The 13856-nt window shown below is 38.0% G+C and overlaps 1 protein-coding gene across 3 annotated transcripts in view; it reads right to left on the minus strand.

Annotated features, from left to right (window-relative positions):
• The window catches only part of npnta (nephronectin a), a 60863-nt gene that overhangs the window by 41383 nt on the left and 5624 nt on the right, over positions 1-13856 (minus strand). For 2 of the 3 annotated variants that reach the window (XM_014999834.2, XM_014999836.2), the window contains exons 2-3: positions 8953-9053; positions 1222-1272 (exon numbers count right to left, since the gene is read on the minus strand). In XM_014999834.2, the coding sequence (XP_014855320.2) occupies positions 1222-1272; positions 8953-9053 (152 nt within the window). The remainder of the gene's footprint in view (positions 1-1221; positions 1273-8952; positions 9054-13856) is intronic. The other variant, XM_014999837.2, reaches the window with a different exon arrangement.

A 13856-nucleotide genomic window follows, 5' to 3' on the forward strand; every position in this document is an offset into this window, starting at 1 on the left:
CACAACACAATGCCATTTTATATATTTAGCAGCCTATTCACAAAATAAATTGGATGTGCAGAATCGCCTTTAGCGCACACACACAGACACACACTTACATTATTATTACTGAGAAAGAAGCATTGTTCAATTGTTGAAACCAAATTCAAAGGCACTGGGGGATGAGGAGAGTCCTTAAACTGAAGTAGATAGCATCTTTAGACTCATTCAACTTTATTGAGCTATGTAATCAAATAGAATGAAGGCTTTGTTAAGCCACTTTGAGAACTCGGTGGAACAAGCCTGGATGTCCACACACTGTGTTTCAAGAGTTTACAGTTACAAATTAAAAAGGGACCCATTTTTAGACGGAAATGAAAAGAGCTTTTCTGTAGGAAGCATTAGTCAGTCAGACCTTGGCTTTGTTCAGACTTGAAAACACAAGTAATGTTTTAACTAGACTGCTACGCGATGCACTTATGCTTAAATATTGTGGAGGTCAAGACAATTCAACAGAGACCTGTGTAACACATTTTGAACAACATGATAAAAGTAATTGAAAACGCAGAAAAAAGTAGAGAATTTTACTTAATGTACAAAACCATTTACAACTTCCTCAAAGGAATGAGAAAAAGCTTCTTTAATCTGCAATTTGGGTTCTGCAATCAGATCAGATAATTTGTTCGACAATGATCTGAAGGTCGAGCAAATAGTTTTAGAAGAAAATTTCAATTCTGTTCTGAGACATCCACCAAAACAACTGAGAAAAACTGTAAGCAAACAAAAAAATAAGTAATATTTTTCACTTCAACAGCTTAAAACTGTTCACACTTTTAACTTACAGCCTTGTCATATAAAATCTAGAATGATCAGCACTATTCTTTAATAAATGCTGCATGAATATATTAATTAAACATATCATGGTTTATGCTTTTAGGGTCAGATTAATATCCCAACAAGCTGACCAGATGAGCAATTAAACATTAATAGATCCCCTAAAAACAGTCATAATTTATGCTAGACAGGTTTTAAGCAAATGTGGCCTGCACAGTTTAATTTATTTTCATAGATTTGAAGCCAGAGAGACGTCGGCTGCTGCCAAGAGGAGTGAGGTGTTACTTGGTGCTGCAAAGGGGGGGAGTGGTAGGCTATAAATAAATGAGCAAGTGCATGATTCAGAGGATGTGCCCCCAGCATTGCATGTCTAGTTAGGTTATTGCAAAAAATATGTGTGAAGCTAACCTTGGGGCTGGCACCTTATCCCGACTACTCTGTGAGTTAAGGCGAAGAGAGCTGCAAAACAAGTAGCCAGACACACAAAAATGGGGGGGGGGCATTGCTTAGTGTCTGGGAGAACACAACAAACAAGCATAAACAAGGTTAAGAGAGCACATTTTGTTCAATTTATGCACAAGGAAACATGCCTGGGAAGAAACACACATGCACAGTTTGGAGTTCTGGAGTCACGCACATTCCCTGTCGTCTATCGGAAGGGAGTCATTTGAAACAATGAAAATGCTAATTGTGATTGATGCTCAGAATGCCTGAACATTTGAATGAGAAAATATAGAAATGAAAGCCATACAAAGATACATTTTTAGATGCTTAGGTGTAATATGCACAATTTCATGCCTTTCAAGGTATCGCCCGCGCCCAACCTAATGTTTTTTCAATGATAATCCATTTATTTTCATGACATAGCTCTGTGTTTTTACAGTTTCGTTTTCATATTTTTTTTGTTTCTGGAGAGACAACGTACCATATGACGTTTTGGTTGGTTGTTGAAAGCCATAAACATGTAAGAAGCTGCCGACTAAAGCGATTCTTTCCTATGACCCATGTCAAAGTTGCAGAGTTTAGATCAACAACATCCAAAGAAACCCAAGCCCGATCTACAGCCCGGGTTGGGCTTCTGTGGTGCATTTTTAATAAGCCTGCATTATATAGAGCAGACAGAAAACTAAACGAGAATGCAAGATATACAGTTGTGCCACTCCCAAAACACTTACAATGAAGTCAATGGGTCCATGAGGACACCAGTGTTGTCATGACAGCTAAGGGGTTTGTCTACCTATTATAGGCTAAATACAGGAGGAGGCAGTGGGGAAAGAAAGTAAGACGCAGAAGTTAATTAGACTGTAGCAAGCGCAGCAACACTGCATGCGCATGCGGCCCTGCCCTGCTCCACTCCTATCAATCACACATCCCAGAAGAGTTAGACTTGACTCACCCTGTGGCTACCCAAAGTGACAAAATAGAGATGCCAAACAAAGGCTAGAAATGGGGGTTACGCTACTAAGTCAGCCAAGCGCAAAGTCAGAGGTCTGGAAGTATTTTCGGGTTATGGCCTCTAATTATAATGAAGTAGTTAATTAGTCAGCTTGGATCGGGCTCAGTAAACTGTTTCAAAAAAACAGATATCTAAGGTTGTGTTAGGGTCTAAATCTTCAAAAACAAAATCATATACAAAACCTCTTTTAATCTTAATTCAAGTTTAACAGGACAACAGGACTGTCGAGGTTAAAACCATGGAACATTACCTTCTGTTCATATTTTTGCTCAAAAATGCTTTGAGAAAAATACATGTTTTGGCTTTAAGTATCTGCATTATCCATCTTTCTTCTTTTAGAGGCAAATTTCTGGATATACCTCTCACATTTAATATAGCAATCAAATCTGCCCATGGTTTTTAGAATAAAAGAAATCACGTCATTTTCTGTTTAAATCATTTGTAAAGCACACTGATTGCTTTTCAAACTTCTTTTTTTGGGGGGGTTGAAATCTTTTGTTGTTGTTTTTTTTTTACATAGCCCCGGGCGGATCCTACCTCTTGATTTGTTTCCATACTCATGGAGTGAAGTGATGTTACCCGTACAATTATGCAATGCTTCCTAATCTAACAGAGAAATTACTAAAAAGTAAGCAAATTTTTCAGTTAAGTGTAATGATGAACTTAACAGGTAAAAGTTTAACAATAATGGATAAATATTTCAGCTGCATCATAATGTTATTCATAACTTGAGATATGTGTCATTATATTGCTGTTTTATGTTAATATTGTCAGTTTTATTTCAGTAACACTGATGCTTTTGCAGTGCATACTGTGTGCCCTCATTCACTGTACACATTTCCTCTAACTTTCGCAATCAAGCTCTTCTTTGCAGACTTTTACAGCCTGACAATAATGAAGCTAAAGAGCAGAGAGAAAGAAACTACTGAGAAAAATCACGATAAAAAGAATTAATCTGAGGTCTCACTTTTCTCCTTTCATTGCTCACTTGTTAGCTCACATTACCAATTCAAAGACTTGCTTTAATCCGGCCCACAGCATCCAGAGAAACAAAGCCTGCACTCAATCAAACTAAGTCCTGGTCTTCGGGGATTTGTAAAATCCACCAGGACCTCTGGGGAAATTATGTCTGATGTATTTAATTCAGAGATATTAAATCCAGTTCCTCCAGATATTAAAGGAAATGTATGCACATTTTACGTTTATAGTAGTGTAGAAAAAGTTCAAGAGCAGTTAACTTTGGACATATACTGGCAATATACATTTACTTGTAAAGGTACAAAGAACAATTACATATATGACAGATGTTATCCAACATTGTCATTTTTAAGTTCTATCACCACAGTTTGACAAACTTACGGTAAGGAGCTAATTCTGTGAAATGTTCTATTAACAATGCAATGTGTTTTCATTTTCAATACCCAGTGAAAATAAAAAAAAACTGATTGTATCATACTTAACTGTGCAAATAGCAAAGGCATCATTATGTTGTCTATCATGCCAGACAAAATGTTAAGGTATATCATGGTGACTTTGACTTAAATCACTCTTCTTTTAAAACCATTCCTAACAACCCCCCCAAGACCCTTGTGGGAAATTACTCCAGTAATAATATTTCTGTCTACAATATCTCTGAATGCAGCATTGATGCTCACAGTTCATGGAGGCAAGTAAAGTAATTTATATAATAGTCCTGAGCAGGCAGGCAGTCACAATTTGTTCCAATCTCCATTTTACAGACAAACTCAAAGCTCCATTTTATTTTTTCTTTCCCATGCAGATCATTTCTATAAAATACCTAGAAATAAAAGTAGCACAAGCCATGTAAGGAAGTGACAAGACATATACTTATGTAAGGAGGAAAGATGATATTGAGGGCATTCAATGCATTTTACCCATGCTCCATTTTTAATGGATTTATATATCTACTGGTTGAAACTGCAGCCTTAAATCACTCACATTCTCCATGTGTGACAGCATACGGTTCGTTTTTAATTTTTATTCTGCAATGTGAATGGGCTGAAATAAAATCCCAACTTTGACTACATTTCAACAGATTACAGCTTTGAAAAAAGAATGATTACACCAACGAATGTGGTTTCTCCTCTAAAGTTTCTGGTCAGTCTAATAAACAGGCTTAAAACGATCTAACAATTATCTTTTGATTATCCATTTCAATTTTGCTAACACCCATTACTCCCCACTGACTCCAAATCCTACTGGAAACTGAAACTAATTGCTATGACTGAGGCAAAATTATGCTTAATTGTGAGCATAATTCACATTTCTTCCCTTATTATGTTTAAGCTTTGATTGAAGCTTTTTAGAACATTACAGGATTACTATTAAATTAGCTTAAAACCAGTAGCACATCTTATTTGACCTTAGCAAGCAGAAAGAAATCTAATTAAATAAAAATATAATGATGTTAGCTGGAAATATATTAAAAGGTGAACTATTATGCTTCTTTGAACAGGTTAGGATATGTCTAAACGTTATGTTAAACATGTTCATCATATTCCAAATACTAATTAGATTTTAGTCTGGGTCAGTTCTGCCTGTTTTGAACACCTTTCAGAATGAGCAGTTTTAATTCTCTTTGTCACTTTAAGTCCAAATATCCTGCTGCTGGCCCCGACTCCCCCCCACCCCCCAACTTAATGTTTACACCCGCACCTGAAAATGGCTACAAACAATTGCCCAATTATACAACTGTAATTCATTGAAAACAGGAAAATGGGTCACCTGCAAACAAACAAGAATGCAGCAAGTAGTTCCTGAATGCCAAGTCAACAACAAAACACTTTTCTTTTCCAACCGCTATTGCACAACGCAGACAGTGGTAAAACCAGCTGACCAAACGTGCTGGAGCACTGCTTACGTTGCTGGGTGAGGAGCTGGGCTCAGCGGGGGTTGCTGGCAAAGTGGCCATTGAATGTGACTCAACAATCAGGAAGTTTATGAAATGGCTCATTTTCCAGGCACCAAAAAACATTAATTTATTGCCAAATAAGATGTGGGTGTTTTTTAAATCATTTGGACAGTTTTTTTAGAACCACTTGAAACCCAATTGGAACCATAAAAAATGTGCAAAACATGAATTTTGCATAATTGTTCCCTTTTAACCAATACAAAGCTATGAAAAGCTATTTGTAACCATTTTTTCAAAGAAATAAAAAAAGATTGAATTTTAATTGGTTACTTTGATTCTAGAGGAGTAACCATGTTTGAATGTACTTTTATTTATCAAGTACTTGATGCAAGGTCAATTTATGATAGATTTTATTACTTTATTTTATCTATTAATGATACTTTTAAAAAACCATATAAGTTAGTGTGTATCCTATGCTGTCACCAAAAGCCCACACTATTTAATCTGTGAAAATCATCACAGATGATAGCATCTGTGATGTTAGCAAAAGGTTTAGCGAAGACATGTTTAGTAGTAATGCAGAAGTAATGCAGCTTAATCTCTGTGTGAAAGAGGTTTAGATTTTATTAAAAATTAAGACTTAGATAAGCAAATAGTCTAATACTTCCTGTGACAGATAAAATGTGATAGCATTTGGTTAGAAGAGGGCTTAAACTGTCTCTTATCCTCACTGATGGTCTGTCAGAATGTCATGAATGAAGCTTTATTCTTTCCTAAATCTGAGAGCCTCTCTCTCTCTCTCTCTGTCTCTCATCTGTTTGATTTTCTGTTTGTGTCCATTTCCAGACATTGTTCCCCTAGTACAGCAGCAGTCATCTCTCAACTTCTAACCTCTAAACTATTTCCCTTACACCAAATGTGTTTCTTTTTTTTTTTTTTACTTCAAGTTCTTTCTGCCCACTACTCTTTTAACTCTTAGAGCTAAGGAGAAAAAAATCATCCTTGATCTATTAAGTTTTTCATTCTTTGAGAACAGTTTCGTAAAACTGATTTCTGGGCTCTCTGGCTGAAAGCCACAATCCCATTGCTCCAATCTAATCTCTTTCATCTCCACTAAAACCTACCAAGACCTGAAATCTGTGATGACTGCATCCTCTCACACACATGCAGCCAAACACACATGGGCTGCTGATTACACTCGCTTTCTTTCCAATACCTTCCAGCTCACCCGTCTAAAGCTTAAATCAGCACCTTGCTGACTTGATGGAATGCTGATTGGGAATGAATGGATTTGAGCTGTGCCTGACGAGGAGCATTTGGAAGCATTAAGGCAAGCACTCATCCAGTGATGTGACTCTAAGGGGAGGGGGGAGGCAGAATATCTGTTGTTAAGTTAAAAATCAGCTTCTTTCTGCTCACAATGGAACATGTGGGACTCCAGAACCACCAAGAAAACATGCACACATACTGCTATTTGGGCTGAATGTAGCAGGACATCTTCACAACGTAGCAGGGCATTTGATTATCCAAGAAATGTCCCCTCTGGTGGCATAATGGCGGCATTTCTTTTACTTTCTGGGAACAAAGAAACTCGAACAATTTTCATTCGTTAAATAGTAAAACATAACTCCTTTCTCTTCACCGTGTTCTAAGCAGCTTCAGCGATGAACACATCGTCATCTTGCCTTATTGGCCAAAGCAAATAATGCATCTATTCTACTGTGAATTTTTTTGAACATGAGAAGCTGTGAAGGCAAAGAGCCCAGTGCATATCACTGGGACGCACTGGGCTGTGAGAGGACTGCCTCGAGCCAGGATTACAGTTGAGTCTGGCCCAAACAGTGCTGCTTTTTTCCCCCCCAACTGTATTTTAGTGCAGATTTTCTGGATTTTCTAATCAAGACCCTGAGATGACAAAGCAGGCCATGTTAAAAAACTTAAATCTCTTTAACTCTAGTAAATATTCTGCCACTTTTACATGAAAATGGAGCCGGTGCATTCAACAGTTTCAGTAACCACTGAAACCAAACAAGCAGTGTGACATATTTTCCAGAAAAAAAAGAAGACATACAAAAAAGGATAAAAAACACACTTACACTGAAAGGGTCAAACATAGAACACCGGGAAGATTTTCGACATGCATGACAGTGAAACAAAATGTAAACATAAGGAAAAAAGGAAACAGGATGTTTTATCAGTCAGAGAGTAGATACATTTATCATGCAAGCAAAACCAACATGCACAGATATGGACCATTGAGGCCTTTTCCATGGCAGGAACTTAACAACCAGAACTTGTAGGTGCTCTGCTCCATCACCCCTCGTGTGTTTTACAAACCAGATCATTATACGTCTCTGAAAATGAGATACCACTTTGAAAAGATGAGTACCTCTCTACACCATAAAGTAGAGAATGAAGAGAGGCTTTTTTTTTCTTATTTTCCTTGAGTGAATCAAAACGACGTCAATATTTACGTATCTATGTAATCCAGAGTTGGCTTCATAGAAAGAACGTTACATCTAAAACTCTAGTTGTTTGCTTTGGTTGGGCAACTTGTGTGATCAGTACCGCTTTCGATTGAACTTTTTTTTAATTTAATACATTCCACCTAAAATATTTGGAAATCCAAGAAAAGCAATAAAATTAAACCATTTATTTTTGTTTGTGTGAGTGCAAACACACAGCCAACATGAAAAACAAAGAAAGAAGCAAAGTCTCGATGTTCAAATTGGACTCAGTGTATGGTCTGCTTGTCTCAAAATGTGGAAAAACTCCACTGAATACAAACTAAAGCATTATTGGTATAAAAAAAGCCAATTTTAAATGTATTCTGTTCAAATAACTTTCTGAGCTTTATGGAGGCCATAGTGTTTTCATTATTTTAATCCTTGAAAATGGAGTCTATTAACTAAAATTTTTATCTATGATGGTAAATCAAACACCAATTGGTTCAAGTCGACAGCCACACATAACACTGACAGAAGTAATCATTTCTAGTCCAAAACAAACAAACAAACAAACAATATTTTTTATCATCTGTTCTCATGAATTGCAGGTTGGTAATATCCCACAGTGGAAAAGGCGTGTTTATGTACATCACTGCCCACAGTCTTTAATAAATGTCCAAAGCAAAGCAGCAAAAACTCCAGGCATCAAGCCATGCAAAGGCATTTGTGAGTCAATCATGCAAATGTGGAACCCACTAATGTATTCACACCTTCTTGGGTAACAGTACGGGAAAGCAGAGGGTATTTGCAGTGTGTGTGTGTGTATATGGTAAATACATGAGACAAAAACACAAGGCAAACCTGTGGCATGGCAGTCGTGTATTAAAACAATATGACGCATCCTCTGAATCCTCTGAACTGTTGCTCGATATTCTGGGGAACCGAGGTATGTCCATCTCCCCAAACCATGTGCTGACAGCAGTGTTTCTGTTTTTCTTCACCCGGTGCTAGATAAGGATTTTTGCTCCATCCTAATATAAAACCAGATCCTTTAAATGTGATGTTGACTTCCTCATTATGGCCTTATACAGCAGAAACAGAAAAATCAACAGACCTATTATTCAAACCAGCCATTACCATCAATCTTTTCAGAAAGACTGCATAAAGGCGGGGAAGTTCTTCAACTCTGTGTGTCGTGACAGTGTACAAGTTGTGTGTATGTCCGTGTGTGTGTGTGTGTGTGTGTTCGTGCTCCACTACAGCTCGTCTCGTGTTTATTAGCGTCTTTGCCCCCAGCTTGAAACATTGCAACCTCGTTAGTCCCATTAGCCCCCAGCAGCACCAGCAAACATGTTGGCACTCACGCTGGCAGTGACCCCAGGAGCGGCGCGTCCATCCCCAGCAGCAGTCCATCCTGCCCCCGTATCGGCACAGGCCATTGGACGATGCCATCTGCCGCGGCCACCTGTGAGTGGATGACACAATCAATTTTCAGTAAGTTATGAAAAGGAACTATCCAGCTATTATTATCTATTCGCAGACATTTCAAAACTCACATACAACCTGTGCTGTTTCCCTGGAACAGCAGAAAAAAATCCTCGCGTATGGGTTGTGTGGATTATAGTTGAAATATGGTGTATTTTATGAAACCTCTGTATATGAATCATTTTAATGGCCAAGTACACAAGTGGTTTGTCATTCTTGGTTGCAAAGCTGAAAGTGCAAGGAATTCCTGGAGTCTCATTCACTTCTTTATTTTTCCCCACTGCATTCAACGTATTTAGCTGCTGTACTCATTGAATGCATCTGTATATAATGTAATGAAACAAATATTTTTGAAACCCCACTCTGTTCATTCCAGTTCAGAAATAAAGCTTATAGCAGGACCTAAGCAGTTGCAAGAACTGAATGAGATTGCACCGTTTTGTGAAGTTCCCCTTAGGGTAAAACGTCAGAACTGTAGTTAGATCAAAATCTATTTTTCCAGCTCAATTTCTTTCAGCTTAAATGTCACGTAAAATCAATACCTTTTAAATAAAATCCGAGGAAAACATTTTAATTTGCAATGTTCAAGAAAGAATGAGTTTAAAATTGTCTAATCAAAATCTACATATATCCTCATGCAGCCGTCTCTCTCGACATATAAGGGGATGCATATATGTGTCATTTTATATAGTGTATGAACACTTCTGGTTTCAACTATATACATATAGATTAAATTATAAATTAAATGGATATAATGTAGGGTGCTAACACAATTTTCCACTGCTTGAATATGGCAGATTAGCATTTGCTCCCTGTCAGCAGATGTTTCAGCACATCGAATCATGTGAGTTTGTGTGACAGCGGACTCGAGGTGTGTTCTGAAGGCTTGCCAGACTCTATTGGAATTTAGCTGCAGCACCAACACTTGCATACATGAAGCACATCACTGCAGAGATCTAGATTATGAGCTATTCTGACTGCCCTTGAAAATGCAATATTTTCCTCCACTGCCCTTTTTCATGACAGCTGAGGAAATCTTTAATGCCACAGATAGGATGCGCTGGAGTTAGTTTATACAGAAATAGGTGATAGCCTATTTCTTTCAGAGTTATGATGGCTGGATTTTTTTTTTTTTTTTTTGTTACAACATACTCTGTCCAGCTCAGAGTTGGAAAATAGCTTCCTGGCAGATACTACAAGTGGATTACCTTTTTATCTACACCATGAAGAGAGAAAGGAATGAGTCCTTTTAAGGATATTGAAGAAAATCCAAGCTTCTTACTTTGAGAGCTGAGATGAGATTTTACCAGAGTCATGCTAAAAATAAGAACAATAAGATTTTTTTTTTTTCAAATTAGGAATACTGATTAACCTTTAAAAATGTCTGGAGCATTTTTGTGATTTCCATCAAGTAAACGAAATGAAAGCGATCAATATCCAATTTAAGCATTTAAAAAATATATAAAAGCCTGCTAAGCACACAAGATTTATTTATGTACACCCCTGAGAGAAAGTTTGGGGTCTTGTTCAGTATTCAAGGCACATCCTTTGCAGCTATCCGTGCCCGTTACTGTCTCCATGCCAAGATGAGGAAATGCTAATGCCTGTTCCTGCTGCCAATCACGTCAGGAGAGGGAGAAAAAAAAAAAAAAAAAAAACAGATGGATACTAAGTGAGAGTGGCAGATACAGAGAAAATGTTTGCCCGATGCCTGGCAAGAAAGAAGGTAGCCAGTCAAACAGACTGAGGAGAGGAGCACATTGAAAAGGAAATGAAATAAGCTAAAGGCAAGCAAATAAGAAGAAATATTAAATTCAAACAGAAAGGTCCCGCTCATGCTGTAAAAAAAAAGAAAAAAGTTGCTGTTCAGTTTGGTGTGAATATGCTGTCTAGGCTAGCTGTCACGTAAGGTTTTTGAAAGGTCTCAAGTGTTCATTCATGGGTGTAAATAAGCTTGACAAGCAATTGGAATGAGCTCAGACATTAGGATACTAGATATTAGGATAAGATATAATGCAAATCAGACGCACTTCTTCCTGGAAAAGCTGCTAATCTCATTTCACTTTCCATAATTATCGCATCTTATGAGTCCCAACAGAAAGTTACCTTTATAACACAGTTTCTAGTTCTGCTATTGATTTTTCATCATTTAAACATTATACTGCAGTAACAATGATTGCTGCCACGGATCATGGATTATAATGTAAAAATAATTAATTCTATGTTTTTAAACAGTTTTTTTTTGTACTGGAAAAATCCAGATGTTTTCTTCCACTTTTTCTATTCGTTTTATCAGAAACCATAAAAGACTAAAGCACCAATGAAGATAACCTCTAGTTGCTGAACATTTGTATTTGACTACAAAGCAACATTGAGGTCAGTGAGGTCAATGTAAAATCAAGATGATACTAAAACATGCAGCCGTGATCAAACAATGCAGATCAAATAAAAAGAGCATTGTCTCCATAGGCAGTGAGAGCAGAGATGAGATGCTGACAAGATTACAGAGTCAAACGTTTCCCTCTGATGGTCTTGACTTAATTACAAATTAATATGGCGTCATATTTTATGCTCCCATGGCTACTCTGACAAACTGATGGCTTCATATAGTTTACTGGATCCCAATTGTATCGAGTGACACAGTTCTGGTGTGTCCAGCATGCCTAGGTGGGCCCCATATGGGAGAAAGGTGGGCAGACATATGGGTCCCATATGGGTTTGTCCGCGGGTTCCAAGGTGGTCCCACATGGGTTTGCCCATGTAGGGCCACAGCCTACGTGGGCCCTACATGGGCCCTAAATGGGCAAACGCATGTGGGCCCACCACCATGTAAACCCATATGGGACCCATTTGGTCTGCCCTCCTTTTACCCATATGGGGCCCATCTAGGCATGCTGGCAGGGAAACTGGTCCTTATTTGACCTTTTATAGATGAAAAGGTAAGAACTAATCAAAGTCAGGACTGGGAACTGTGGGTGGACACTGCACATTAAAGAACAGCTTGTCCTCTGCGATAGTCGACTGAATAAAAAAACTGGCATATCAATTTGATGCTAGATCATACCTGCATTTATTACTCTGAAGGCCTGAATAATGATCCAAAATTGGACGAAAGCCTTGAGGGAACTCAAGCAGATAATTATTACCCTTCACGCATGATGCGTGACACCTCCTCTCAAGTACAGTCACAAAGAAAAAGCTTCTTTCCTGAGAGGCTGATAATAAGGTGGATGCTATTGTCCTTCCATTGTATTACTAAGAAACACACAGCAGGCCAATCTTTCATTTTAGACAGTAAACAGTTGTTAGTGCATTGCTTACAGAAAAGAAAGGGGCTTGATAATCACAACCATAAAAGTATACAGTCTGTATTCAGAGCGATGATGACCTAATCAATGTCTAATCCAACCATTGGAAGCATGAAAAGAGCAGCTGACCGGTTTGTTCTCGTGGACATCCGTGAACATCACCTGCCGCAGCGGCATCCCGGAGTGGGAGACTCGCTTCAACCTGCCGAGCTCAGCTGAAGGCTTGCAGGAGTTATTAATGTGTCACACCATTTTTAATTAACCACCTCTGCTGAATGCCGTGCCAACTCTGCACACACACACACACACACACACACGCACACACACACACACGGCGAAAACCATCGCATTAACACGGAGCACCATGCGGCTACACGACAGTTATGGGGGCAAAAGATTTATATTAAGGTGAGAAATATGATGACATATATAACGAATTTTCTGTACGAGGGTGAATATTTGTTGAGTGAAAAGCTGGCTGGGTAGAGTAATACTGTATTTTAATCCTTTGTTGGCACTTCTGATGGAAAAAGAAGGTATTTGAGTTCAATCCAGAGCTTATTTCGGGGCTCATGCTGAAATAATGACAAAACAAATACCTTGTGATGTTCCACCAACATAAATTCCACTGAGTGCAAGAGTTAAATACTGTCAACATCAAAGCCTAATGTCTAGGTTGCAGCTAAAGTATGTTTGTTATGACAACCAGTCCTTAAAGGATGTGCCTTTTACTTACCGACTGATTTTTTTTCCACCAAAGCACTTGAGACAATTCTTACAGTCTGATCCTCCCTATATTGTATTCAGCTTTTTGCAGTTAAGCCACAAAAATCGTTTTATTTGTTTAAGTATACCTGCAATCAGACAATTTAATATCATCTAATCCATACACACACACACGCACACACATTACACACACACTTCAAATTCGATCTTTAACTGACAACTTTATTCTCAGGTTCCTTCAGAGTGCCCTTGTAGAACAGCAGCGAACAGGCACAGGGACAACAATGCTTCAAATTTACAAATTTTTTGTTTTTCTTCACACGAATAATCATACACCAGGAGTATGAAAGGCACTTGCAACCAATGGTGAGCCAGGGCAACATTTACCTCAGCATATGTATTTTACTATCAGCCCAAAGCTCCACTAGAGGTTCCAACAACTGACAGATTAGAGATACAAAGGCCAAAAAAACTGAGGACGAAACGGAAGAGGAGAAAGCAGTTCTTTGTGATTCAGTTTTTGAGATTTGCAATCATGTAAAATTGTTCAATCAAGTTACACATCTTGTCAATGCCTGTTTTTCTGGCTTTTCTCTCCGTTTCCCTCCTTCCAATGACTTATGTGGTCTAGAGCTGCAATTAATTATTTTAGTAATCGAGTATTCTGACTGAATAATCGGACAAAAAAATTAAAATTGTCAGGTTCTGCAGAAACTACTTAAGCTTGTTTTATGAGTATTACAAACACA

This window comes from Poecilia mexicana, unplaced genomic scaffold (assembly GCF_051168715.1).
Source record: "Poecilia mexicana isolate PSO_F unplaced genomic scaffold, ASM5116871v1 scaffold_1, whole genome shotgun sequence".
NCBI classification, from domain to species: Eukaryota; Metazoa; Chordata; class Actinopteri; order Cyprinodontiformes; family Poeciliidae; genus Poecilia; species Poecilia mexicana.